This window comes from Eretmochelys imbricata, chromosome 1, assembly GCF_965152235.1.
Source record: "Eretmochelys imbricata isolate rEreImb1 chromosome 1, rEreImb1.hap1, whole genome shotgun sequence".
NCBI lineage: Eukaryota > Metazoa > Chordata > Testudines > Cheloniidae > Eretmochelys > Eretmochelys imbricata.
Window position 1 is genome coordinate 269,786,179 of NC_135572.1, and position 27,485 is coordinate 269,813,663.

The window sequence follows — 27,485 nt, forward strand, 5'->3', positions numbered from 1 at the left end:
CCCCAGCCCAGGTGGGTAGCATAGATGTGCTCCAATGAATACAGATGGGAAAAGCAGTCCAGATCCCACAGCCTGCCTTTGGTCTCTTCAGACTGGATGTAGGGATGGTCAGCATATTCAAGTCGCTCATTGCACCGGGCTAAAAGGAATAGAGAGACACAGAAGGTCTCAAAGGCAGACAGGTCCTCATACATAAGCCTTTAAATACTTCTAAGCCTGAATCTCATTCACTAAGCAATAGACAGCTAGTGCAACTCATGGCAGGTAGGGGTCATTGTCTTGTCGGGAATGAACATGCAGATTCATAGTGCCACAGACACTGCATTGGGTGCAACCTGTTGATAGTATTCAAGGATGTCTTCAGCCTGGAGGTTACAAAGCCATGAATCACTGTACCCAACCATCACCCACAAGATCACACAGTTTCCCATCAACGGCCCTCAGCCTGCAAGCTTCTCATAGAAGGTGCCCAGTATCTTGCAGGAGTGGGCTAAACGTGCCTAACAGTAAAATCTATTTGTTTCTTTGGAATATTGTTTGACAGATCATCTAGCGCAGAACAGCCAGGTGCTATGGTAATACAGGTGTTGTCGAAGAAGAGAAAAGGAAAAAAATAAAACCTTAAACCATCCATTTTATCATAGTTATTTGTTATGACTTTTGTGTTTCTTGATTACAGATAAAGGGCAAAATAAAAACGTGAGCTTGTTAAAAGATGGTACAGTAAAAAGATTTGTACGCTGCAGAAAAAAAAAAAAAAGTAATACCAAAAATATATCCAATCTCTGCATTGTCAAACTGGAATTTGTTGCAGAAGGTCACTGAAAGGGGTTGTGGCAGGATTTTTAAACAGGGGCTAGATCGTTTTAGCACCATTAACTATATGTGTAGCTATGCAGGCTAAGACAATGATATAAAGGCAATCAAAGTACATGCTTCACGACATAAGGTGACCATTTGCTGATGGCTCACTCATAAGGGTGGGGGAAGGGGAATATTACCTTCAATATGACTAGAGCTCATACAGGACAGTCATTCTTCCTTTATGAAGAAGGCGGGGAGTACAACTCCTACTGAATCCAATACTCAGTTTGACATGAGATTTCCCCACCTTCTTTCTGTAATTCCCTAGTTGCAAACAGAGCCTTACCCTCAAGTGTTCCTAGTACCAGGGAACCAAAGTGCACGTGCTTGTTATAAGCTAAATCCAGATGCATATTAGTGTTATGGTTAGGGAAAAGATCCCAGCTATCACCAGTAGTCCCTGGCCTAGAGACATGTTTCGGAAGGGAAAACAATCATTTAATTTAGAGCAAAAATGTGTGTGGAAGAAGCACAACAAGCCAATAAAACCAGATTCCAGGAGGCTGATGGCTCTGTTTTTTTATTTCATTTGTTTAAGCTGTCTGACAGTTACTAAAAACTAACTTATTTCCTCCTGTGGAATACAGACAAACAGTATTAATCCCCTGTACCCACCAGACAGTTAGGTACAAATACAAAGCCATGTAATTACTGATTTTCTCTGCACCACATTCATCATACCAATGCTATTTAAATGCTCTTTAATAACCTTTCTTTCCCTTGGTGGGAGGCCTTTCTTTACAGGTCTCCCTGGAAAACGTCTGTGTCTTAAACACTACCTACCCCACACACTCTCCTCCTTATCCATCCTTCCCTCTGACACACTCTGATTCCATGGGGTGTCTCATTCTTTCGGTAGTGGGTGATGCTAAAGGGGTATTTCTGGCTTGCAGCTCCACATCTTCATAATGGTCTCGCCTTTTTTGAACAATCCTCTACTCTCAATGGGCCAATCCCCAACCCAATGACATCAAAGGAAGGACTCTGATTGACTTCAGTGGGCTTTGGATCAGGCTTAAACTGCAAGACCTTCCATCTTTTCTCTGGTGTTCACATTGTCTTTCTTAACTAGCCAGAATCTGTCATTGTGCCTCCAACCCGTTGCCTACCTTCTTCGAACCATAGTACAGAATGAGGGAATTATGCTATCCTACAGCCCTTTCTTTCAATTACTTTATAATTTTTGATAACCCCAACTATATAATATATATAGTTGGTCAGATGTAAATATAGTGAATTAGTGGGGAAAAAGCATAAAAGAAAATGACAAACAAGACTGACCAAACAGAGGGCAGTTATCAACACTGCATTACAGAGTCTTTTCAAGAAATTTCCAGTTGTACATAAAGCATTTAGTGCTTATAAAATGCCATCTTTAAAACAATTACAAATGTGGGTATTTTTGGTAAATTTTAACTCCATCTAATCTATCAGCTTGTTCTAAAGATTTTCTTGCCACATTGTAATCAATTAAAATATATCATTTATCACCAACATTACTCAAAATTTGGCAAGGAATTTTTTTTTTACTGTAATTGCACCAATTCTGCAAATTTTTTAAGTCTGAATCTTTTTTTTCTAACTCATGTTTCCCATGTCAACTCAGGAAACATTAAAACCTGGTGACCCCAAAAACATTTGTTTTAAAATTCTCTCTCAAAATGATCAAAAGCATTTACAAATGGAAAAACAGTTTTACTGGGTCCTTGCGTCAATGAATTTCTAGACATTGGTAAGAGAAAAGTATTTATCATTAAAGAAAGTACAGATTCCACATTTGAAATTTCTTCTAATAAATGAGCAAAGCAATAAGAACATTATCTCTTAAAACATAATATAGGAAGCCTGGAGATCCTGAAAACATTTTCCATAGCCTTCCATCTTTGATGTATAGCAGCACTGTCTACAACTGGAGAGGATTCTATGACCTTCACATCAGTTTTAATTTGATTTTCCTCTTTAAAGAGATTTGTATGATTCCTTTCAGCTTATTCTACAGATTTTCGTTTTGTTTTTAGAAAAGCTGAGGTACAACATCTTCAGCAGTTTGATCCACTGTTTTGATCAAGTTATACAATATAGTTAATGTCACTCCTTTCCCATCAGAACTACAATGAGCGTAAGTTCAGCTGATAGGCTAGATCGGGGTGGCCAACCTGTGGCTCCAGAGCTACATGCGGCTCCTTGTATAGGCACCGACTCCGTGGGTGAAGCTACAGACACCAACTTTCCCGTGTGCCAGGGAGTGCTCACTGCTCAACCCCCTGCTCTGCCCCAGGCACTGCCCCCACTCCCCTTCCCCCAAATGTGCTGTGCCCTCCCCTCAAGAGCCTGCTGAGCATGGAAAACAGCTGATCATGGCAGGCGGGAGGCATGGGGGGGGAGGGAGGCACTGGGGGCTGGAGGGCGGGGAGCAGATAAGAGGCTGATGACATATTACTGTGGCTCTTTGGCAATGTACATTGGTAAATTCTGGCTCCTTCTCAAGCTCAGGTTGGCCACCTCTGGGCTAGATCCATGTGATGGCAAGGATAAGAGCTTGGGTGGAAAATTCACACGCAGGGCCTCTGCTCCATATATTGTGCGTCTGATAAGCTGGTCTAGTTGCATTTTTTAAAATACCATCCTAAACCCCAGGACTGACATCCTGGCCCCACTGAAATAAATGGCAAAACTCCTACTGACTTCAGTGGGGTGAAAATTTATCCCCAAGATATTACATCTGCCCACGCCAGGGCTTAAAAAACCAATCACACTATATAACAATACCTATTAAAAAGAAGAATGTTAACTCTCCCTCTAAACACCCTTCCTGGAAGGGACATCAGCCTAGGACAGGGTTATAAACAGGACAGACACCAGCAGGGCAGCCACTCTTGCAAGCCCTGTCTCCAAATAATTTATCTCAGGAGGAACATCACCAATGAGACATGGCCACAGGCAGGGAAGACTCCTGCTTCATTTTCTGCATCTCTTTTCTTGCTGCCCCGCCACACCAGATTCTGTTGGTTGCATTCAAAGGAAAATATTCACCCTGCAGAGCTGAATCCGACAGACTGTTTTGGAGCAGCACAGGGCTGTACTGTACATCTGCAGTTACAGTACAGGGCTAGCAGGTCTCTTTGCTTTACGCATCAGCATGTTTCAGCTTGAAGTTGTTGAGAAAGGGAACGCGGTGACAGGGGCCTTGGCTCCCAATCAGGTCCTCAATAGACATATATCAAGTTCATATTGGCATGACAGGAGAGAGCTAGGAGTGGGATAGCATGGGCTGCAGGTCAGGATTGAGGTGCACTGTCAAAAAAAGTAGCAGGGTCCCTGTATTGTACAACAAGTGCTATAGAGCAAGACTCAAAATGCATCGGCATAGCTGCATGAGGGAAACTTGCACAGATCTTGACTAAAACGATCTCTAAAAGTCAGACTTATAAATAACTGAAAGCAATATTCTCTGCAGGAGCACCCATACAGCCTGGGCCACCCTGAGATCAGAACAGAGGAATTCTGAGGTCCATAAAGAACAGATTAGAAAGAGACGAGGGTGGGGCTCTGCCATCAGTGTGCCATGAGTCTCTGGAGCATTCAGATGGATACTAAAGATGTGAGGGGCAGTTCCCTCATACTCAGGGATGTATAGTCCAAGCACGATCAGTCTTTTCCCTTAGATATTCTCATACAGGATATCAAAGGGTTCTTCCAGAGTTTCTTGCTGAGATTTCTACAAAATGATAAAAAGAAAAAAAGAAATGGAGGAAAATTATTGAAAAGAAGCCAGATTGATTCTTAAGAAGTATCCTCTGCAACTCTTTCCACTAGCAATGGCCACTAGTGATCCACAGAATGGAATTTACTCAGCCAGCGGAATGCTGCTCCACCAGAGATGAACATTAATAACCCTGCTCCAGGCATAAAGGTGCTTCCTATTTTCCACTGTTCCAAAAAAAAGCAATCTGCCTGGGAAGGGGGATTGATCTCGGTTATTCCAAAAGTAAAAAATAAATCAGTCTGGATTCTGTGAAAGAGGAATTCCCTGGCCTTCCCAATTCTGTTTCTTCAATAGCTGGATCTTTTCTACACCACTGTATCTTGCAGAGACAAGGCACCGACAGACATGGACATTTTCAGCACTGGGTCACATACTCCTGCTGTCGCTGTGAGCAAGGTTAGACAACTGAGTAGTTGAAATGCCAGTGGCTGCATGAAGTCCTGTCTACACTAGCATTTCCTCTGTGGCATCAGTGGGAAACATTTGACAAAAAAAGCGAAGTGTGGACTCTCCAAAGGGTGCATGTACACCAGAGAACTGACCTATTCATTACTAGCTGGACTGGTGGATATTGCAGTGATGCAGTGCACCCACACCAGCCTTCCAGTTATGGGTGCATTCATGCCTGCATCCACATACGGCATTCCTTGCAAACACAGCCACTGGGCTGGTGGTAGCAACAGTGAGAGTGCTGGTCTAAACCAGTCACTGGAATTTATCGTCATGTTGTCTAGGACTACCTTGAGCAGAATTACCGGAAAGGGTGGCAAAAATCACTGGCACCTAACTCTCTACTCACCTTCCCACTATTACTAGCATTGATGAAACTGCACCAGAGCTAGCGCAGCAGTGGGTGAATCTAAGACTCTTCAGTGCCAATGCAGCAACAGTGGTCAGCCTTGCTCAAAGCAAGTCCCGTCCTAATAGCAGCGCAAATACTTGTGCGGTACTGATGGTAATTTTATGTGTGGGCATGTGATGTGTTACGTGAGCTACGGACTGCAGCGGTAGGCAGCACATCAAATTCTCTAGCACAGGGAAGGCCATAGACATTTTGGGTCAAATTTATCCTCATTGACTTTGATGGAATTACACCACAGATTAATCTGGCCTACCATGTTTATCCTGTTTTCAGTCACTCTGTGTTCACTGCAGACAGAGGCTGGCACGTAAGCAGCTGGGAGCTCCTTAATGCAAACCTTCCCATTCCATTGCTAACATTGCGCCTGCTAGAGAACCTCCCCTCCATCTCTGTCCCCTCACAGAGCTGAGTCTGGACACAGAACACATGATAAGTGAAGGTGAGATTTAAAACATCACTACAATGCTCAGTTCTTTACTTTCTGAATGATGTGATCTGCTGAACACAAGGTATGGGGCTGCTTTTGACGGCAGGGTTGTAGAAGGCTCTTACCATTTCTTTCTTCTTCTTTTTCTTCTTCCCTGTTTTCCCACAGTCTTCATTTCTACCTTCAACCCTGTCTGGCTGTGAGATGATCATGTCTTGAAGCTACAAGAGACATACCCACATCACTCAGTAACAGGTCACTTTGCCTTAGCATCCACTCTCCAAACACTCTAACCTCCAAATTCACTGGCTCGCATGTGGCAGTACCAGGGTTCCGATAACATGCTGAGTGCTCCATATTTAGTGAAGAGCACCATGATGTGTACACAGTATCTCAGCTCCTTGACTGAATCACTCACATTGCCCAAAGAAGAGTGGTCATGATTAAAGTCTAACAAAGAATGAATGGGATAAAAGGTAAATTGGAATCTCCTGTGTTTCTGGTCTCAGAACACAAGAACAAGAGGCCAAAAATGAAATTGAAAGGTGGTAAAAATGTAAAAGTGATAAAAGGAGATACTTTTTCACACAGTACACAATTGGTCTGTGGAGCTCACTGCCACAAGATATCACTAAGGCTAAGAGCTTGGCATGATTCCAAAACATACCAGACGTTTCTATGGATAACTGGACTATTCAATGTTATAACGGTAAATATATTTTTTAAGTAAACAAGAGTTTTGGAAGGGATATGACCATTCAAGCGTTGGGACATATGCCAACCTCTAACTATTTAGGGAGAGGAGGAAACTTTCCCATAACTGCTGTGACAAAGCTCTGTCCTTGTCTCCATGGGTCTCGCGTTTCCTGGCTGATTTCACTAGCCTCAGCGGCTCACTGTGAACCCCCACGTAGCCCTTCTCTCTCTAGAGGCAAGGGTCACAGCCTACTGAGCCATTTTCATCATAAGCCAGTAAGGGAGGTGAGGGGAAGCTACCCTCCCTTGCACAGTCTCTGTGGTCTCCCAGTCTCAGTGATTAATTGGGGGGTAAAGGGGGAAGCCCGGGCCAGCCCTCTACTCCAGGTTTCAGCCCAGGGACCCTAATAGTGTCAGCAATGGTAGCTGACATTTTAGAAACAGGATGCGTACAATTTCCTGGGCCACTTCGCCACAGCAGCCCCCACTTCCTCAAGATCCACTTCACCCTTACCTCAGGGCCTCCTTCCTTGTGCCTGATATGGTTTGTACTGCTCAGTCTCTACAACAGCGCAGCTTCCTCCTACAGCTCCTGACACATGCCCCCACCTGACTAACTGGGAGGCTTTTAACTAGTTTTAGCCAGCCCCCTGATTGGCTTCAGAAGTCCCAATCAACCCAACTGTCCTCCCTGCCTTCTGGAAAGATCTTAATTGGCCCCAGGTGTCTTAATTGACTTGGAGCAGCTGCCATTTGCTTATCCTGGTAACAGGAATTTGTATAGCCTGTAGCTAATATATCTGTCTCCCATTACTTTACTATAGCCATCTGGCCTTGCCCCGTCACACTGCCTACTGCAGGGTTTCTTCCTCTGAAGCTGCTGCTGCTGCTTATTGGAGACAAGATACTGGACTAGATGGACTATTGGTATGATCCAATATAGCAGCTTCTATTATGCCATGTTCAAAGTCATTATGCAGTTGGAGGGCCACTGTTACAGTTGCTAGTAGTGGATTCAGCCCCTAGGCACTGTCCACACTACACTTTTCAACTTCCCAAGAATGTTCAGGCCTAAAAAGTTTAGTAAGACAAGAGAATATGAATAGAAATGCTTCGGTTACAATAATAATTTTAATAAAATTAATGAATCGGGGGGTGGTGGAGTTGTTTTTTATAACCAAAAACTTTCCCTCATATCTTTGCAATACAAACAGACCAATGCCAAGTTTAAGAACTGTGGTGAAGGTGTGTGTAGTTACAGCACCTGGAATGCCCAGCAGATTCTGGACACAGAATTGCAAAGAGTTTGGCAGTGGGAAACAATTGGTATTAACTGGATTCTGAAGGTAGAAATGGATCAGACTGGAGGTAGTTTGTAAACAAGAGCCCTTTCACTGTACTAGCATGATTTATTTTTGTTGTTCCTTTCTGTCCTTATTGTTCTACTACTGTAGGTAATGTGAGACATTATTTACTTAATGGATCCTGGACACATAATATGCATGAGAAGCAGAAAGTGAAACCAGCTGCAAATGAGGCAAAACTCACCAAACCTTGTTTTACTCTCCAAACTGAGTACAAAGGGTAATTGTGATGGGGTGGACAAAGCTCACGTTGGAGAGAGATAGGGGTGCAGGAACAAATCTGCGCCCAGGAAGCTCCACCCCAGCAGGCCTGCTGGGCATGCTCCGGTTGGAGGAGGGCCTTAAGAGAGAGTCTCTTCAGCACAATAGGCTGGTGAGTGGAGAGAGAGGTGGGGCTGCAGCCACTGTGATGGAGGGACTGCGCCAGGAAAGTGTCCCAGGAGGAGAGTGGTTGCATGAAGCTGCGACTCCTTAGCTTGCAAAGGCCCACGGACCAGGTTACAGGGATAACTGCAAGCCATGACACTCCCCAAGGAGGGACACAGTGGTAGGAAGAGACCCAGGGGAGGGTGTTAACTGGACCACACAAAGTGGATGCCTTCCCTGTGGTGACCAAGAGTGCCCTAGGTTGGAACCTGGTGAAGTGGGAGGGCCTGGGTTCCCCTACCCCTAACCACTAGGCAAGGCTGCCACCAGAGATTCTAACCGTTAGGCAGGGGTTTCACCCCGCTGACAATAATAAACAGCAACAACTGGGAAAAGTCATTGAATCCAATGTGTTCATAAGCCGCCCCCAACCCAAAACAACAAAAACAAACAAAAACCACACAGTACAGGGAAACCTGCACGAGAGTCCACCTAAGAGAGGCACTCCCTCATTTTGAGAGTGCTCCAAAATGTCCCCTACCATATAGGGAATAATTCTGCTTTACTTTTATTAGACCATCACTTCTGTTAAGTAGGGGACTCTTGTCGATCTCTTGAGCAGTTGCTCAAGAAGCATTTCACTCAATATGTTTTTCATCTTGACCGTAAGGGGAAAACACATATTATATATAGGGCTTAGAACACCCTGAGCCCAGTTTCCAGGGCTGGTCGACCTGCACTCAGTGTAGGACCAGAATGCAGAGGAGGCTAAACATGGCTGTAGATTCCCTTTCCCTGATCCCCACGGCTGTCAGGGGTTGCATCAACCCTGACAGAAGTTAGGGCAATCTCAGAGCTTCTTTAAACTTTTGGCCCGTGGTAATGGCCTTCAGAGGGCTGTTTTGCCAATCGGGGATGGCTAGGTTCAGCAGTGTCCCAGCCATGCCAATATACAAGGACTTCTCCATGCAGGACGAATCTTCAGCTGTCTGATCTTTGCCCTGCCTGAGCAGTCCAAAATGGCCATACTGGAGGCCAGTACCAGCCCATATTCCATGAAGGCCCGGTCTGGTCTGCATACAGGGAGGTTTCCACTGCCAGAAATGATCTCAAATCTCCCACCATGCCTCAGAGCAAATCTCACATTGCAGCATCTATATCAGCCAGGCCTCCCCGAACTAATAACGTTTGACAAAACAACTGTTTAACCAGAGAGAAGAAAGATTCAACATGCATAAGCCCAGCCTAGGGGCGGGAGGAACTCAGCCTTTCCTTTTCTGGGTGGGAGGAGTGGAAGCAGCAGTTAGATTTACTGCCTTTGTAAAGGCACAGCAGCTCCGTGGTGGTTTCTATGCCAGGCCCAATTTCAAAGGGAACCCCCAGCAGGACAGGGTCAGGATTACTTGAGAGGAAACTTACCGTAGCAGTGGGATTCGTCTCAAGCGACAAGCTGTTCATGTTATTCTCAAGGACAGAATAGACCTCAGCTTGGTGAGATTCTAGGCACTAGAGCGGGGAGAGGAAAGAGGGCTTGTGTCACATCACAAACACGCAGTTCATGGACGTGAAAAAATGCACAGTTGCCTGCTGTGATCAGGGATTGCCATCTGTCCTAAATTTGAGTTTGATGAGCCTAAAGCCTGTGTCCCCAAAGTCTGCCAGAGATCCTGAAGTCTGCAAAAGTCCTGGAAACTGCTTCCTGCCCTAACTGCATAGGGCAACCCTGTCCTTGTCATGATTTTGAATCATGGAGACATGATGAGATAGATTTATATCCTAGGGAGAAAAACAAAGAAAGCAGGGCCCCTCCCACCTGCCTCCATCTACTCCAAATTCTTCACACGGTGCAGAATAAGACCTTCCACTATGGGGGACATTCACTGCTCAGTGGGACAGGAGGTGAACCTGCAAGCAAGATGAGCTCTGAATGGTACAATATGGCACTAGTGTGCACATCACTCCCAGGTTTCAATCACAATCATGCTGGGCATTTGGGAATGGAAAGAGTGGCTGAGCTGATGTCCTGATGCCCAACAGGACACCAAAGGTAGGAACTTCACAGTCACTTATAAGGGGACAATTTGCATTTGTTTTTTAAATCGGGAACTATTTTTCCCTCCTTAAAATGCAGAAATAATATGGGAACTGATACATACACACCCCCACACACACTCTAAATCACACTTACATACATACACCCACACACTCCCCCTGAAACAGAGCTTAAATTCAGCCAGAGCTGTCCAGAGTAGAGCTCCAGTAAATATTTTCAAATTTCTGGCGGTTGCGAGCTGGCTCTGTGGCTGAAGCCTGGAGCCCCAAGCCCCAATACAGGTGCCCCGCAGGGCAGAAGCCGCGAGCCCTGGGTACCCTGCAGGGAAGAAGCCCCAAACCCTAGGGCACCCCATGGGGCAGAAGCCCTGAGACCCAGAGCACCCCGCATGGCAGAAGCCCTGAGCCCTGCCACCCCCCCTCCACCCAATGGGGCTAAAGTCCCGAGACTCCCTGCCCCAGAGCTGAAGCTGGGGCCCTGAATTGTGGGGGGAGAGGCATCTGGGAAATATACTATAAGAATTTAAGCTCTGCCCTGAATGCTCACACACAGGTACATGCAGAAACACACACACATGCTACACATGTGAGCATCTCCTTGTCCCTCAGATAATCGTGTCACTAAAGATCCATGTCAGACTGAATGATGCTCCAGATCTGCCCGGAGGATCTAATAAAACAATCAGGAGGACTTTTCCATGTGTATTTCAAGGATGACAGCAGGTTGCCAAGGCGGCTGTTTCTCTGGCAACAAGAAGGTGGGAGGAGCTTAGGCAGGCAGGAGGGGCAGATGCTGTTAGGGGGGCATTGCAAAGTGAATGAGACTGTCATGTCTCTTAATACAGCAAAGAGAAAAAGCAAGTGCCTGGGGTTGATCCTGGGAGGCGCTGCGCATCTATCACCCCATTCATTTCCCTGGGAATTACACACGTTCAGAACCCCTCTGGATCAAGCTCAAAGTGATCATGATTTAAAGAAGAGCGTGTTGGAAGGGGGATGAACAGCCTGCAAAGGGGCCCTGAGACGGACAGGGCAGCCAAAATCAGCAGAGCATCATGTGGTTCCTACCCCGACTCGCCCCTTCAAAGAGGCAAACATTAACAGTTATTTAATCTGTCCACTCATTCGGAACCCAACACACACGCACGTGCACGCACACAGTGCTCTCCTCTCCTCTTCCTCGCTCTCCGTTCCTTTCCTGCTGCTGGCCACAGAGAGTCTCTTGCCCTGTGCATTTTTCTCTCAGCAACCAAGCAGTGGTGGATTAGCCATTGGGCCAATGGGGCCCTAGCCAATTGGGGAGCACCTGGAAATATGGGCACCCCCATGTCCTGACCCGCTCTGCCCGCTCAGCACTCCTGCGGGAGAGCAGGGGAAGACCCCGCTCCCTGTCAGGAGTGCCGGGCTGGCGGGGCAGGGCAAGCCCCTGTGCCCCAACCCCATTTCCCCGGCAGGAGCACCAGGCGGGCAGGGGAAGCCCCCACGCCCTGACCCAGCTCCCTGTCAGGAGTGCTGGCGGGACGACGATGGGGCGGGGGGGGGGGGGCAGCAGGTGGAAAAGGTGGAGAGAGGCCCCCACTTGCTCTGACCTAGGACCCCACAAACCCCTAATCTGCCTCTGCAACAGAGAAATCAGGCTGTGTGTGCTACTGTGTGGTAACCAGCTCCGGCACCACACTAGCTTCTAATAGCGTAGATGGGACCAAAGGTGGTGCTTCAGGCCCCAAAACATTCCTTTTTACCTTGTCCTGTTAGATCAGCTAGAGTCACACCTGCAGGCACCAGGGAACAGGAGTGCAATCTGCACCCTTAGGTAGCTAGGCTGGAGGAGGCTTTAATCTCAGTGAATGGCACCTTTACATTCTGCCCAAGGTTCCCTAGGAACCTCAGCTGCTAAAGCTTCCCAAGAGACACTAAATGAGTGCATCTCTCAGGGAAATTAGCTGTGCCCCATTCTAAGATAATCCCACCTATATTTTGGGGACCAGCCCGGTCAGTTCCTAGCCCTTCATGGAGAAGGAGCAACGGGGGGGTTGCACCATCATGTCCACCAACACTTGCCTGGGGCACCTTCACAAAGCTGGCCCAGGGTTTAAAACACTGTTATTTTAAACTTTGGGTAGACACCTCGAAAGAGGCAACATGATGGAACGTGTAATTAAGATGGAGCTGAGGCTGCATGACAACGCTGACTGAGCGAAAACTGAACTGGGATTTTTTTTTTAAAACCTCCTTGCAGAAATCATCCACTTTTACAGAAAAACTCTCCATGTTTACTAAACAGTTGAATTAAAAAGAAATTTATTTCTAAAAGTAAAAGATTTATCAGATTAATTTCCCTCCCCCAAATTATTACCCTGGTATTTCCAGATGCTTTTTTTTAAACCTCAATTCCAAAAATTAAAAAACAAACCAAACCAAACCCTACTGGCCTCATAAGAACCTGTGAAGTTTGAGCTAGAAAAGACCTAGTCCATCCTCTTGTCCACATCAGCATCCCACCCATCTTGGCAGTGCATTAGCATTCCCTACAGTACATTCTCCAGAGCTTTGTCCAGTCACAAATTATTCATGCAACTGAGCTTCCATCTCTCCCCTGGCGAGACTTTTCCACTCCATTATATATCTCATGCTCAGAAAAGGTTTCCTGATATTCAGCCAATATTCTTCTCTGCTCACTTTCACCCTTTTACTCCCCCCCATACATTTGCCCTGCCGCCCATCTTAAGCAATTCCTTCCCTTCCTTGGGTAAACAGATGCATTGCAGCCACCAGGCTAGGGGAATGGAAACAGCTGCCCTGGGCCACTTTCAGGAGTGGTAAAAGGGTGTCAATTTTATTCTGAGCAGAAGGCAAAAGTTATAGAGAAGAGACGGCATAAGAAGATACCTCGCCTCCTCATCAACCCTCTCTTTGGAATCAAATCCTTCCTTATACTGAGGTGAATGGAGTGCACTGTGTCTCTCCTCCAGCCCCCAGATCACCCTATTTTTACATGGTGCCATGCTGGTGTACACATGGAGGTCTAGCTGTATGCCACATTGGGGATGGGGGTAGTTCTGGTGGTACTCACTGTGTAGATGGAGCCAGATGGTTCTGAGCTTCCTGAAGGGGCTTGGGTTCCTGTGCTCAGGTCTGGGCATCTCTGGAGGACATCTGGGCATCTCCCACGACACACCACCAACTTAGGACAAGACACTAAATGACAGATCTGTTGTAAACACACAACATTCCAAAATGTGAAATACATGTTTGCATGATTCTTGTACTTAACACATGATCAGTGATAACTAGTGAATCACATTTCTATAGCACTTTCATCACAAAGGACCACTTTGAAAACAGTGGGCTCGACCCTCCTCTCGCACCAGTGTAAACCAGTGAAATCAGCTGGGTTACACTGGTGTAAAATGTTGTGAACCAGACTGTGTTTACACAAAAATGACTTCTACAATACAGGCATCTCTGTGATGCAGCTAGCACCTATTTCACGGCACAGGAAATAAAGACAGCCCTACCCAGCTGCACCTGTAGGGGGAATGTTAGAGGGGCAGAATGCAATTACTTAAAATGAGACTTGGTCAGGAAACTAGTGTTAACATCACAACCCTGAGAAGAGTACCAGGAGACTTTTTATTGGTCAGTAATACACTGAGGCATTGGTCCAATACTGACTTGAAGGAAGATGACCTCTTCTGGAACCACCAACACCATTTCCTTCAGCAAATGAGTTTTCCGTAGAGATCTCCCATTCAAATACTGACCAAATCTAACTCCACTTAGCTTGTGAGATCTGACAAGGTCATCACCCCCTCCGCGGTTGTGTATACAAAGGACAGAAATGTAAGGTGCAGCATAATACAAGGCAATATTACTTCACTTGATTCATGACTTTGTGGAGGGGTTTTCCTCTTGTGAAGAAGAGTGTCATTCTACCAACATGGCGAAGGGAAACCACTACTATCACCACAAGTACTCTCCTGGCTGAGCAAAATTGTTCATAACAACGCAGAAAAGGCAGAAGTATTTGAAACGTATTTCTGTCCTGTATTTGGAAAGAAGCAGGATGACATTTGTCTCATATCACATGAGGATGATGAGCTACTTTCCAATCCATTAGTAATTAGGGATAAACATTTAAATCTTGAAGCCTAGAGAACTTGTGTTAAGAAATTCGATGGCCAGCATTATACAGCAGGTCAGCCTAGATGGTCCCTTCTGGTGTTAAAAAATAAATAATCAGTAGGTCAACTCAAAATCTGGAGATGTCAGCAAGTCTTGACATTTCCCCCTAGGAAGACATCTGGCTAAACTCTCTGGAGTAAGGGGAAGGGGCTTGTCCTCAGCCTTGGTGCTAGTCCAGCCTGTGCTTATTTTCCCTCCATTTGGTTAACTATTTTGGTTGCGATGTGGACAGAGCATTTTTCCTGCTAAGGAGAAGGGGCAGTGTCTGCATCTCACATCCATTCACAGTCACTACCTCTATGGGTATGTGTCCGCAATGCAATTAAACACCCTCAGCGGGCCTGTGTCAGCTGACTCGGGCTCGCAGGGCTCAGGCTACGAGGCTGTTTAACTGTGGTGAAGACATTTGGGTTCAAGCTGGAGCCTGGGCTCTGAGACCCTCTGGGCTCCAGTCTGAGTTGCAGTATAGCCTATGAGGTGAGGCCCCAGGGGTACGGAGGCATCAGCAGGCCCGTAACTAGACAAACTAAAGTGGGGAGTCAGTATAGATCCGAATAGGAGGTCTGGAATCACTTGTGAAGCCATGGTGTTTTAGTCAGAAAGAAGCCAAAGCAAAAGGAGAAAGAAGCTTCCTCCCTATTTATTTGAAATTCTACAATAATTTGCAAGTGACCAATCAAATACCTACAAACATACACAAAACCCCTCATTTAGTTCTCATAAGGCACAAAACACAGAACAAATTGTTATTGAAAAACCCAGCATCAGCACTGCTTTGGTACATTTTGGGGTTTATTTTTTAAAATGCAGGTTAGCCCCTTCTCTATACACACAATAAGGATGATAAGCTTCTGTGCCCACTACTATCTGGCATTCACAAGATTGATAGCTGTGGCTGCATCAAAAGTCCTGAGTGCCTGAACAATCTCCCAAGGGCCTGAAGTTCAGGCCAAAGGCCTGTAGTTTGGTAGGTGCGTGGAAAAGAGAGTGATTAATCAGATTGGAGTCAGGGCAGCAGACCCACAGGACACAGGGTGAAAGGCAGTGATTTCAGAGGGGCCTGAAACAAACTGGCAGCCTCACAGCACATGGTGGGCAAGAGAGACAGAGACATCGGAGAGGCCTGAGCTAGGTGAGCACGCTGATGAGGCACAGGGTGCAAGGCCGTAGCCTCACACAGGCTGCTCCCTTGCTTCAGGCCCCACAGGACACGATGGGGGAGATTGTGACTTTAGAGAGTTGCCAGCAATCACATTTTTGTTGTGAGACTCATGTTGGGTATTTTGACTCGAAGCCTCTTGTCATGTAGGGATGAACATGAGCAACGTTGCAAAGTTTTGCCCTTTCCCCAAATGGCTGCCATTTCCCATACCCCATTAGTTGGGCCTGATGCCAGGCTGCTCTTAATTAAGATGGCTACCATTTCCCTACAGCCTGTGCAGGTGGCAGTGAGGTTGCCCCTAGAAAAGAGGGCCACCACCTTCCAGTGTCTCCAATGAGACTTAAAGTCAGGCTACATTTTAGCAAAGGTGTGTGCTGTCAGGAGGCAGGGAGGGGCCATGCAAAGAGGAGGTGAGTACAGGGCACAAGGAAGGACACTGGCAGATGGGGTGGGGGTGGAGTAGTGAATATAGGAGGACAGGATAATCAAGAGAGGACTGACTCATTATTTTTGACTGTTTTGGGGCAGGCAATGCTGGAATTAGGAAATTGTGAACAGAGAAAGGCAAGTGATGAGTGCCACCCCGAGATAAAGAGGAGAGAAAGTGAAGTCTCCTTCTTAGAAGGAGGTGGGGGGTGGTCAACCTTCCAGGACTGGCCTGGAGTCTCCAGGAATTAAAGATTAATCTTTAATTAAATATTATGTCATGTGATAGAACTTCCAGGAATATCTCCAACCAAAACTGGCAACCGTAATGTGTGTGTATGTGATGAATTTTAGGTTGAATTTTCAACTTGAAATGATCTCACATATGGACTGTGACCAGGCAGCTTCTCTAAAGTTTAAACAGCATTGCCAACCTCAAGTGCTCAGAAAGATGAGACTCGTTTAAGTATCATGAGATTAAAAATAATAAAAATGTTGGTTCTTTTGGTTTCCACATTTTCAAATGCCACAACCTTTGAGGGCTAGAAACTTACATTTTTTTTAAAAAGTGAAAGATGAGATTCTCATGTAATCACATAACTCCTAGAGCTTGGGTTTTAAGCAAAACACTGCATATTGCAAAATTCACAATAAAATCCGTGAATTATCAACACTGGAATAATCAGAAGACAAACAAAAAAAAATAATCTATTTTTTTTCCATCTCAAACCCATGATTTTTGAGGGGGAAGAAGGTATCTCATGATGTTTGAACCTTTGAGGTAGGTGGTACTGCAGAGTCCTGAGGCAGAGGAGCAGTCCCACAAGATAAAAAACATCAAGCATACTTGCCTACAATGGAAAATGAAAAGCCTGACAATTTTCCTACATGCTGCTCTCTGGGCTCCCTCCTGCACTGACTTGGAGTCTGTGACACTTGCCTACAGTGGACTTATTCCAGAATAGCTATTCCTGATTAACACCATGCGTGGATGCTCTTATTTCAGAATGACTGCCTTACTCCAAATTAGCTTAATCCATTTTGGAGTCACACTTTACCTTATTCCGGATTAATTTTCATGTGTAGACAAACTGTAAAAGGCACAGCACAGAACTCTCAGCCTTCCCAATCCTGGGATGCTCTGGGGACTGGAGAGGCTGGGGCCTCTTGGAAAGCTGCCTGTCACCGCCTGAATGCTATGCAAAGCTGCATGCTACAGTCCTGCCCCCTAAAGTCCTGTCCCTGCAATGCCCCTCCCTCTACCAGCCCCACACCAGCATGACCCCCACACCAGGAGTTGTGAGGGTGTCCTTGGAAGACATGTGTGTAACTGTCTTCTGCAGTTCCTGTCCTGGGGAAATCCTGCTCTGACTGGAAGTGAGACTGTTAGTGTCCATTTATTCATTCCAGTCCCTTTACTGGGCTAAAGGAGGGGAGAGGTTCTCACCCCTGATTTCTCTCTCCCATTAATGTCTAATAATTGTCATTTTTTTAAATCAGAAAAATAATCTGTCTCTGACTGCATTATGACAAGAGTGGTACTCCAGGATTCAAGAGCTGTTGCCTTGGCAGCCTGTCTTGGTGAGCTCTTCATTCCTTCTCTAATTTATTTGATGCCATGTTCATAAGAGCTTATGAATAAGAATATAAGAACAGCCATACTTCTTCAGACCAATTGTCCATCTAGCCCAGTGTCCTGTCTTCCGACAGTGGCCAATGCCAGGTGCCCCAGAGAGAATGAACAGAACAGGGCAATGATCAAGTGATCCATCCCCTGTTGCCCATTCCCAGCTTCTGGCGATCAAAGACTAGGGACACCCAGAGCAGGGGTTGCATCCCTTACCGTCTTGGCTAATAGCCATTGATGGATCTATCCTCCACGAACTTATCTAATTATTTTTTGAACCCAGTTATAGTTTTGGCCTTCACAGCATTCCCTGGCAACAAGTTCTACAGGTTGACTGCATTGTGTGAAGAAGTTCTTCCTTTTATTTGTTTTAAACTTGCCACCTATTAACTTCATTAGGTGATCCCTGATTCTCATGTTATGTGCAGGGCCAGATTAACCTTTTGTGGGCCCGGCGCAAAAAGTATTTGTGGGCCCCCATGAACGCAATGGAGCATGGTGCGGGAGGTCAGTCTCTGGAGTGAGGGGCCAGCCAGAGGCAATGGGGCATGGCATGGCTGGGGCAGCCCTGCTCTACCCAATGCTAGGGCATTATTTAGAAACCGGCAGTTGCCAGCCGCACAGTGGCCTGCCCGGCCCTGTGCTGCCAGCATGCCCCTTCCCTCAGGGGTGGGCCTATGCCACACCACACAGAGCCCCCCCCCCCCCGCCCTACACTCCCCAACTCCCTATGGCCAGAGGCCCCCCAGATCCACTATGCCCAGCACCCCCCCAGACCCACCCACAAATGCACAGTGCCCTGCACAACACCACCCCTACCCACAGCCCCACCACAACTGCCCAACACCCCCCACTCCCTAGTGCCCCAACACCCACAGATCCTCCTCACCCCTTCACAGCCCAGCACCTCCCCCCCCAGGCTCCCCACAGACCCACTCCCCCAAGCTCTGCCTCCTGGCCGCACTTACCGGCCTTGCTGGGAGGCGACTGTGTCTGCCAGGCTGAGCCGGCAGCGCAGCCAGGGCCAGTCCCAGGGCCAGGAATCGCTCCAGCCCCTCGGGAGTGGCATGATCAGTCAGGCCAGGGCCTGCCCCGGCCGGGCTCCCTCAAGATGCACTTGCCTGGAGGGGCCCAGCCAAGCTGCTCACACTGTCTCTCCCCCTACACCTGGCTGAGACTAGCCAGGCTTCTGCATCAGTCCCAGTTGGCTCAGCTCCACGGAGACAGGTGGGGCCCCGCAGATGGTGGGAAGCTGAGACTGGCCACAGCCAGAGATGCACTGGGGTCCAGCCAGCGGGCTGAGAGGAGCAGGCGGTGCAGCCAGGGAGTGGAGAGGAGGTCTTGGCCAGCCGGCAGGCAGGCCAAGAGGAGCAAGTGGTGGGCGGGGGGAGCCAGCAGGGTCTTGGGGCGCAGTGCAAGCAGAGCAGGCCGGGGCCCCTTCTCAGTATGGGCCCGGCTCCATGGAGCCACTAGAGCCATTGTAAACCCGACACTGGTTATGTGAAGGAGTAAATAACACTTTCTCCACACCATTCATGATTGTATAGATCTCTGTCTTATTCCCCCTTTAGTTTTCTCTTTTCCAAGCTGAATAGTCCCAGTCTTTTTAATCTTGTCTCAGATGGAAGCTGTTCCATACCCCTAATTGTTTTTGTTGACCTTCTCTGTACCTTTTCCATTTCTAATACATCTTTTTTAAGATGGGACAACCAGAACTATACGCAGTACTCAGGGTGTCAGTGTACCATGGATTTATATAAGGGCATTATGATATTTGCTGTCTTATTGTCTATCCCATTCCTAATGATTCCTTACATTGTTACCTTTTTTGACTCCGGCTGCACATTGAGTGGGTGTTTTCAGAGAACTATCCACAATGACTCCAAGATCTCTTTCTGAGTGGTAACAGCTAATTTAGACCCCATCATTTTGTATGTATAATTTGGATTATGCTTTCCAATATGCATTACTTTTGCATTTATGAACATTGAATTGCAGCTTCCAATTTGTTGCCCAGTCACCCAGTTTAGTGAGATCCCTTTGTAGCTTTTTGCTGTCTGCTTTGGATTTAACCATCTTGAGTAATTTTGTATCATCTGCAAATTTTGCCACCCCACCATTTACGCTTTTTCCAGATCATTTATAAATATGTTGAACAGCACTGGTCTCCATACCGATCCTTGGGAGATACTGCTAGTTACCTCTCTCCATTCTGAAAACCAACCATTTATTCCTACCCTTTGTTTCCCATCTTTTAACCAGTTACTGATCCAGCAGAGAACCTTTCCTCTTAGCCCATGACTGCTTATTTAAGAGCCTTTGGTGAGGGACCTTGTCAAAGGCTTTCTGAAAGTCCAAGTACACTACACCCACTGCATCGTTTTTGTCCACCCCCTCAAAGAATTATAATATATTGGTGAGGCATGATTTCCCTTTACAATAGCCATGCTGACTCATCCCCAACAGATCATGTTCATCTATGTGTCTGACAATTCTGTTCTTTACTATTGTTTCAACCAGTTTGCCTCGTACTGAAATTAGACTTACTGGCCTGCAATTGCCAGGATCACCTCTGGAGATTTAAAAATTGGCATCACATTAGCTATCCTCCATATTAGCTACTGGTACAGAAACTGATTTAAGTGATAGGTTACATACCACATTAGTAGTTCAGCAATTTCTTGAGTTCCTTGGGTGAATATCAGAGAAGGGCATGCCTAGTAGTTAATGTAGGGCAGGAGGGCTAGGTCCCCACACCAACCAGGGTTCAGAGCCAGAAGGTGAAGAGCCAAAGGTCGTATACCAGGAATCACAGGTGCCAGCTTCCAAGTTTCCCCGTGGGTGCTCAACCCCCACTACACTCCTGGTCCTGCCCCATCTCCACCCCTTTCCCCAAATCCCACCCCCACCCCACCTCTTCCTGCCCTGTTCCGCCTCAGGCCCTGCCCCCACTCCACCCCCTCCCCTAAGCCCTCACCCCACCCCGCTTCTTCCCGCCCCCACTCTGTCCCTTCCCTGCCTCTTCCTGCCCAGTTCCACCCCATCCCCATCTCTATCCCTCCCCCTTCCTCTCAGTGCTTCCTGCACACCACAGAACAGCTGATCTGCAGCAGGCGGGAGGTGCTGGGAGGGAGGGGGAGGAGTTGATCGGCGGGGCTGCTGGCAGCAGGAGGCACTGGGGGGGTGGGGGAGAGTGAGGAAGGGGAGCTTGGCTGCCGGTGGGTGCTAAGCACCTGCTAATTTTTTTCCGTGGGTGCTCCAGGGCTGGAGCACTCACGGAATTGATGCCTATGCCAGGAATCATGCTGTGTCAGGAAACCAGAAGGTCAGGACCAGGAGACAAGTGCAGGTAGTACAGGGAGAGGGAATCCAAAGCAGGGTGGAGACCAGTTGTACCAGCCAAGTTCCTGTTCCTCCTTCTGGCTTAAGTAGGCAGAGTAGGCCAATCAGGAGGCCCAGCGTTCCAACAATTGGGGCTCAGAGTGGAGCCTCCTAGATGAGCTGGACTTCAAGGAAAGCCAGGTCTAGCTGATCCCAGCAAGCTGATAAATGGCGGGAAAGAGAGTGATGACCTCCCTGTAGACCTGGGTTTAGGACCTGGATCATGACACTATAGTTATAAATGCCACAGAAAAGTCCATAAGGAAATTAATAATTCATCTGCAGAGCAGTGTTTGAGTAGCAGCAATAAGGCCTAGGGCCACACCTTGAACAATGCAGAGAAACCAAAATATTGAATAGTTGCTCATTAAGTAAGTACTGTCCATCCTGTGCTGAGATGAGGCAGAGGTCCAATGGAAAAAATAGCATGTAATCATGTAACTAAAGACTCTATCATAAGGCATACATATAAGTGGCCCAATTCAAGGATGCATAGGCAAACTTAATTCTGGCATTTCCTAAGTTTTAATTGCTTGACTTTGCAACATTAATAATGTTTTTACTGCAGGTTTTTGTATATAACATCCCAGGTTTTTAAAAAAAGCAAAGTGGAAAACCAGAAATTTCGTCATGTGGAATCATATTGATACCCACACGGTTTGTCAGAAGAACTGGAAGTAGTAAGTCCACAGCACAGATCTTTGCCACTTGAGCTAGCAGCATCGCTGAATGCAGTAGTAGATTGCCATCCCCTATTTAGACCAGCCACCAGAGGTGGATGAGACACACACTTTGCCTGTGGGTTACAGAGATTTGCGGCAGCAGAGGAATGTTGAGATTCAGGAATTCTAGGTTCCGTTCTAGGTTCTGGAGAGTGGTGCGCTCCAATGAGCACAGACTCTTATGCCCCTGCTCCCCCTAGACCTGACCCCTTCTGCCCCATCCCCAGTTGTCTGTTCCTGTCCCAGCCCTGACTCTTCCTCCCCCTGGCTCCATATCCCAGTTTCCTCCTGTCCCCACCTCTTCATCCTAGTCCCAGTCTTCTCCTTGGAGTTCCAGTCTTCTCTGACCTTAACTGCCAGTCCCAGTCTCCTTCCTTGGGCTTCTCATCTCAGTCTCCCTTCATTTTCTTTGCCCCAGTCTCCTTGCCCAACTAGTTCCTGTATCCCACCTCCCCCACAAACCCCGCAATGTCCCTCACCCCTTTTCCCTGGCTTCTTGTCCAGCCAATCCCAATATCCACCCAAGGCTCCTTGTCCATTCTTTTTCCTCCACTGCACACCTTCCCCAGGGGTCTAGCTCTTGCCCTTCTGCATTCCAGATTGGCTGCTTCTCCACCACACTGCCTGGGCGCCAGCAGTGAGGGAGCATTGGGAGCATAGGAGAGAGAGTTTTTGAGCTCTGAATTCCTGTGCCTGGTGCTGTGAGAAGCGATTGCAGGGGAAGTCCTGCTCAGCCTGGCAGCCCTGGGCTTCAGCATGCTCAGTTACTCTTTGGGGATAGTGCACACACAGTCTGGTTGACACAAGTCACTTTTAACATGAGCAAAACTATATATGTACCCTTCATCTTGTTCTCTGATATGGCTGAACCATTTTTGCTGAAACTTAAAAAAAACCAACAGTCTGAGGTGGACTCTCAGCATGGAAAATTTCAGTCCAAACAGTTAAAGTTTGGTAAAGTTATTAACTACTAAAAACAGGGTTTTATAATGGGAAGTGTCAAGAAACCTTAGCTACAGGCATCACTACCAGATGCGCCTGTAATACTTATCTTAGGACTTGCCTTTCTCTTCCACAGCAGCAGAGCTGTTTCAGTGATGCTCAGTATGGTGAGGATAGTGGTAAGAGCGATGAGAAATTTCCACGCGCTGGGGGAGGGCTCTCTGTACCCGGTGTCTGTGAGGAGGAAGGCAAATGATTCATGGCATGAGTGGTGGTGAGAACCCACTATTCATTTTTACCCCCAAGTTTTCCATTCAACAGCTGTCAGAGGGCTAAAACTCACAAGCAGCTCTGAAGAACATATCTTTTAATACATGTTTTCTTTTAAATCACATCCTGGATGAATGTGAAAGGTCCCAAAAACAAAGACTGATAGTGATGGACAGAATCAGGTACAGGTAGGTCCTTGCAAGTTTTCCCAACCCCTCCAACTTTGCCACTGACACCTCACCTTCTCTGTGGGAGAAGTAGACTGGGGAAGACACGGATGGTACGGTGGAGCACAGGAAACAGGGACATGTGACAGACATGGATAAGCGGGGGGTGGCAAAGCCATGAAAGGGTCTTGAAAGTGAGGGCTAAAAGAATGACTTTGATAATGGTGTAAGACAGGGAGAAAGTGGAGAGATCCAAAGAGGAGGTTATGTGGTCAGAACAGCAGGCAAAAAAGATGATATCTGCAGTTGCATTTTGTATGGATTAGAGTAAGATGGCACTCCTTGCTGACATAGCTATGTTGGCAACACTTTGTAGTGTAAACCAGGCCTTAGCCTCTTTGTGCCTCCATTTCCTCGTCTGTAAGATGGGGATAATGCTATTTACCTCCTTTGTAAAACACTTTGACATCTGTGGATGAAAAGTGCTACCCAAGTGCTAGGTATTACGAGTTTCTACCTTGTTGATGTAAAGAAAAAAAGGGCAAAAAACTCCAGCAAGATTTTGCCTTTCAAACCTCTTCTTCTAAGCTCTCATTGGCTAGGTGAGGCGCAGTCGGAGCTTACCTCTAAAAAGGATGAATACCCCTTTTCCTGTTATCGTTATGCTTGTCCACTTGGCCTCGCAGTAGTAGGTGCCAGTAGCAGAGGGGTTTCCTGGTGGCCCAATTGTATGTGGGTAATCCTTCTCTGTTGTCTGGTTCGTCCGTCCAGGAGGGATTGCTTCAGATACTAAAGAATTTTTGATTGTGGCGGTCTTGCCTTGTGAGTTCACCCAGTAATAATGGATCGTGAAGGTGGTGTATTCCTTCATGTAGGGGTAGCTGACCAGGCAGTTCACAGATACTTCTTCATTGGCAAAAGCAACCTGGATCAGGGGGGTTTGTTTTACAGAGACCTTCTGTCCTGCAACCTGCCGTCCTAGACAATAGGAGATAATCATTAGCATTTGATGTAACAACATCCCCAAACACACACTCGTGCTCTTTCTCTTTCTCTCTCTCTTTCACACACACACACACACACACTTAGATGCATTATTACGGGGGTTGCACCCAGCTTTGCTGCATCCAGGATTGACTACTGTCAGAGACAGGATGACACTGGACTACATAGACCACTGGTATGTTTTGGCAAGGCAACTCCTGTGTGGTCTATAGAGCCCATTAGATAAATATTGTGTGGTTTTAGATACACTTGCAATCCCAGGCTTCCCCTTTTTCTTTGTGAGTTCTTCTCTAAAACTCGAGCATGCTGAAAGGGGGAAGAAGGAAGGAAGTGGACTGATTACTCAGTATGTGAGAATATGTTATGGCTGACAAAAGTGGAAATTAACTCTGGTTTGATGTTTTGTATAATGCATCCTCTAAAATCCCATGCCTCTGGGTCAGTGTGCAGATGTGTGTGTCAGTGTGCAAATGTGTATTTGGGCACAAGGGGGTGTGAGAGCGAGGAAGGAAATGGCACATACTGTGCATGCCAGTATTGAGACCATGAAAAACATTAAGAGGATGCAGCTTCATCACTCAGAACTTTTGCCACTCTAAACAGCAAAGCAAAGGGTGAGTCAGCACATAAGACACAGGAACTATTAGCAGAACTGTGAAGACCTGAAGTAGCCATGCGTGATAGTATCTCTTTAAGAGAGAGGGGAAATAGTTCCCATGATTGTTGTCAAGCAATTGGAAGGATATCTGCTGCTGCAGTTCACCAAGTGGTGCTCCATAGGAAGTTACAACAGAGGCTGCAGAAGCAAAGGGGAGATGCTGTCTCTAGACTTGTTCCCTTTTTTGTTTAGCATAAAGAAAAAAAAAGCTAAAGGGGAACACCATATAGTGTGAAAATGCCAACAGACAGCCCATTTCACAGGGTATATGCCCCCGTTCCTTTGACATCATGATTCAAGTTCTAAACACTAGACAACCTTTGATCTCTTTATGTTAGCACCTGCAATTCCCATCTCAAAGCATTTGACATAATAATGAATAGAGAACAATAGGAGCGGAGGAGTGTCAAAAGCATTTTAAAAGTTATCAAAAAATCATCAGTACAGCTCTAGCCAACTGCTTTTTCTTTCCATTTGCCAGTGGAGCTAATTTCCTGTCACTGTTCCCATGATAAGTAAGGGGGCAGGAGAGACCTTAGTCACCGCTGTACTTAGACTCTGTGGATAGATTAACTTGAAACTGGGCCCTCAAGATTCAGGGCAGCTGCTGCCCTTTCCTCTACAGACAACCTGCATCATCTTCCAAACTGTATCTGACCTTTACTGGCCTAGAAAGAGATGAGGCGCTGTGAATCCTGTACCTCAGTGCTCTTCCCTCATTAGGACAGTGAGTCAGAACCTTATGGACAAGTCTCTCTACGCAATAGGAATTTTGATTCTTTCAGTGATACATGAATTGAAGGATAGAGATGTCAAGAGAAAGGTGGAGTGGTCATCTTTGCTGGTTGTGAGAGGATTCTCTGACATCTTGCATTCTACAAACAGGGTCGCTGTAGGACCCTAAAAGAGTCCCATAATGTATTCTGAGCTTGGTGTGACATCATCATGTTATGACACCATATTGTGACACAAACATCACAATTCTTTAACCACCACATTTCAGAAGTGACAACCCAAAATGAAAGGAGCTAAATACAAACCGCTAAGAAGAGTTTGGGGGGTGAGGTGATGGAGGGAGAACATGATCGTGGTCTACAAACAACTTCAAGGTAAAGCATGCCAATGAAAGAAAGGCCTCTGCAGATGACATAAGAAGTAGCAATGGGCTGAAGTTAAGGGAAAGTTTAGGTTACCGCACTGGGAACCGTTTGTAACCATAAAAGCAACTGAGCTGTGGGATACTCCCAAGGGAAATGCTCAGGGTATTGTCACGGCAGAGTCAGGAGCAGGTTAGATACTATGTGAGAAAGAGGGATGTAATGAGGGATCATCCAAAATGCAGCAGTGGTATGGGAGGACCAGTGATCTGAGTGGCCTCTTCTGGCCCTACTCTCGAGTCTAGGACATGATCGTTCATCCTCCTCTTCAGTTCACCCTGTATAACAATGCCAAGGTTTACATGAACCTGGCTCTCACACAAGCCATTGCAAAGTGCCATTGTCACAATGCAGGGCCGATACCTACCCTCCTGTTAATCCCTGGAGCCCTTAGCTTGAGAAGAACTTGCCACAGAGGACCTGAACCATTTAATGTAGGTTACACAGCACTACTTCCATAGTCCCCCTCCCTTCCGGGTTTTCTTTATGAGTTCTTAAAAGAAAGAATGTTTAAAAGACAGAAATAGCAGGAATGTGCAAGTTACTAGTGGGGGCTCTCTGGAAATTAACAAGACACCAGCTGAAAAAATGCCATAATGTGACCAAATTAGAACATAAACAAAAGGAACAAAAAGAACTTTTTACCTCCACGCTGAAGGAGCCAGAGAAGAAGGAAGATGGCATTTAGACTGGAGACCATGATAGAGTCAAAGGCTGTAAGAAAACAACCAGATCTGACGCACCAAAAGACGAGAGATGTTTTTGGTCAGGTATCTCCACAACTAAGATGTCGTTTCTCCTGTCCCTTTTGCAAGGGAAGAGGTGGGGAGGCAGCAGGATGGGAAACACAATGCAACAGGCAGACTGTTCCTGGTAGTCACGGCTCCCTTCTGCTTTTCCGCTGGACTCCTCCCTGCCTCTGTGGTTGGTGTAAACTGCTACGCTGGTGTTACTTCAGTCAATTGATGGCCACGCTATATATAGCCCTCGCTAGGATTGTGTGTTGGCTGGAGTGGGTGATGGGGAAGCAGAGTGTACTTTGCATGCTGGCTGGGGCACTGGCAATAGATAGGAAGGCAGATGTGGCTGTAGATGTACTATGTATTGTTTTTATGGGTACTTTTATTGATTTTGATGGGTTGCATTAGTGAGATTTGCTCTTAAGCACCCTTTATTTTAGCAACATACTGTGCCCAACCCTGCACAGGTGCACAAAAGGAAGGAGTCTCCCGCCCAACTTGAGCACCCATACAGGGAGCAGTATCACTCACTGCACTTCCCCGAGTACAAAGATTTCTCCTGGGTAACACTTAGAGCCCTTGACAGATGGGGAGAGGGGAAAAGCAATGACCCAACATGCTCTTCAAGGCTGGTACAGCAGCTGCA

At 46.6% G+C, this 27,485-nt stretch overlaps 1 protein-coding gene across 1 annotated transcript; it reads right to left on the reverse strand.

Annotated features, from left to right (window-relative positions):
• Positions 1–3,268: 3,268 nt before the first annotated feature.
• NFAM1 (NFAT activating protein with ITAM motif 1) lies at positions 3,269–26,859 on the reverse strand. Its single transcript, XM_077807605.1, has 7 exons — positions 26,745–26,859; positions 23,904–24,257; positions 22,964–23,076; positions 13,471–13,608; positions 9,765–9,851; positions 6,045–6,140; positions 3,269–4,582 (listed from the first exon to the last, which is right to left on the reverse strand). The coding sequence occupies exons 1-7, from the start codon at positions 26,797–26,799 to the stop codon at positions 4,526–4,528; spliced, it is 900 nt and encodes a 299-aa protein (XP_077663731.1). The 5' UTR covers positions 26,800–26,859; the 3' UTR covers positions 3,269–4,525.
• Positions 26,860–27,485: the final 626 nt, after the last annotated feature.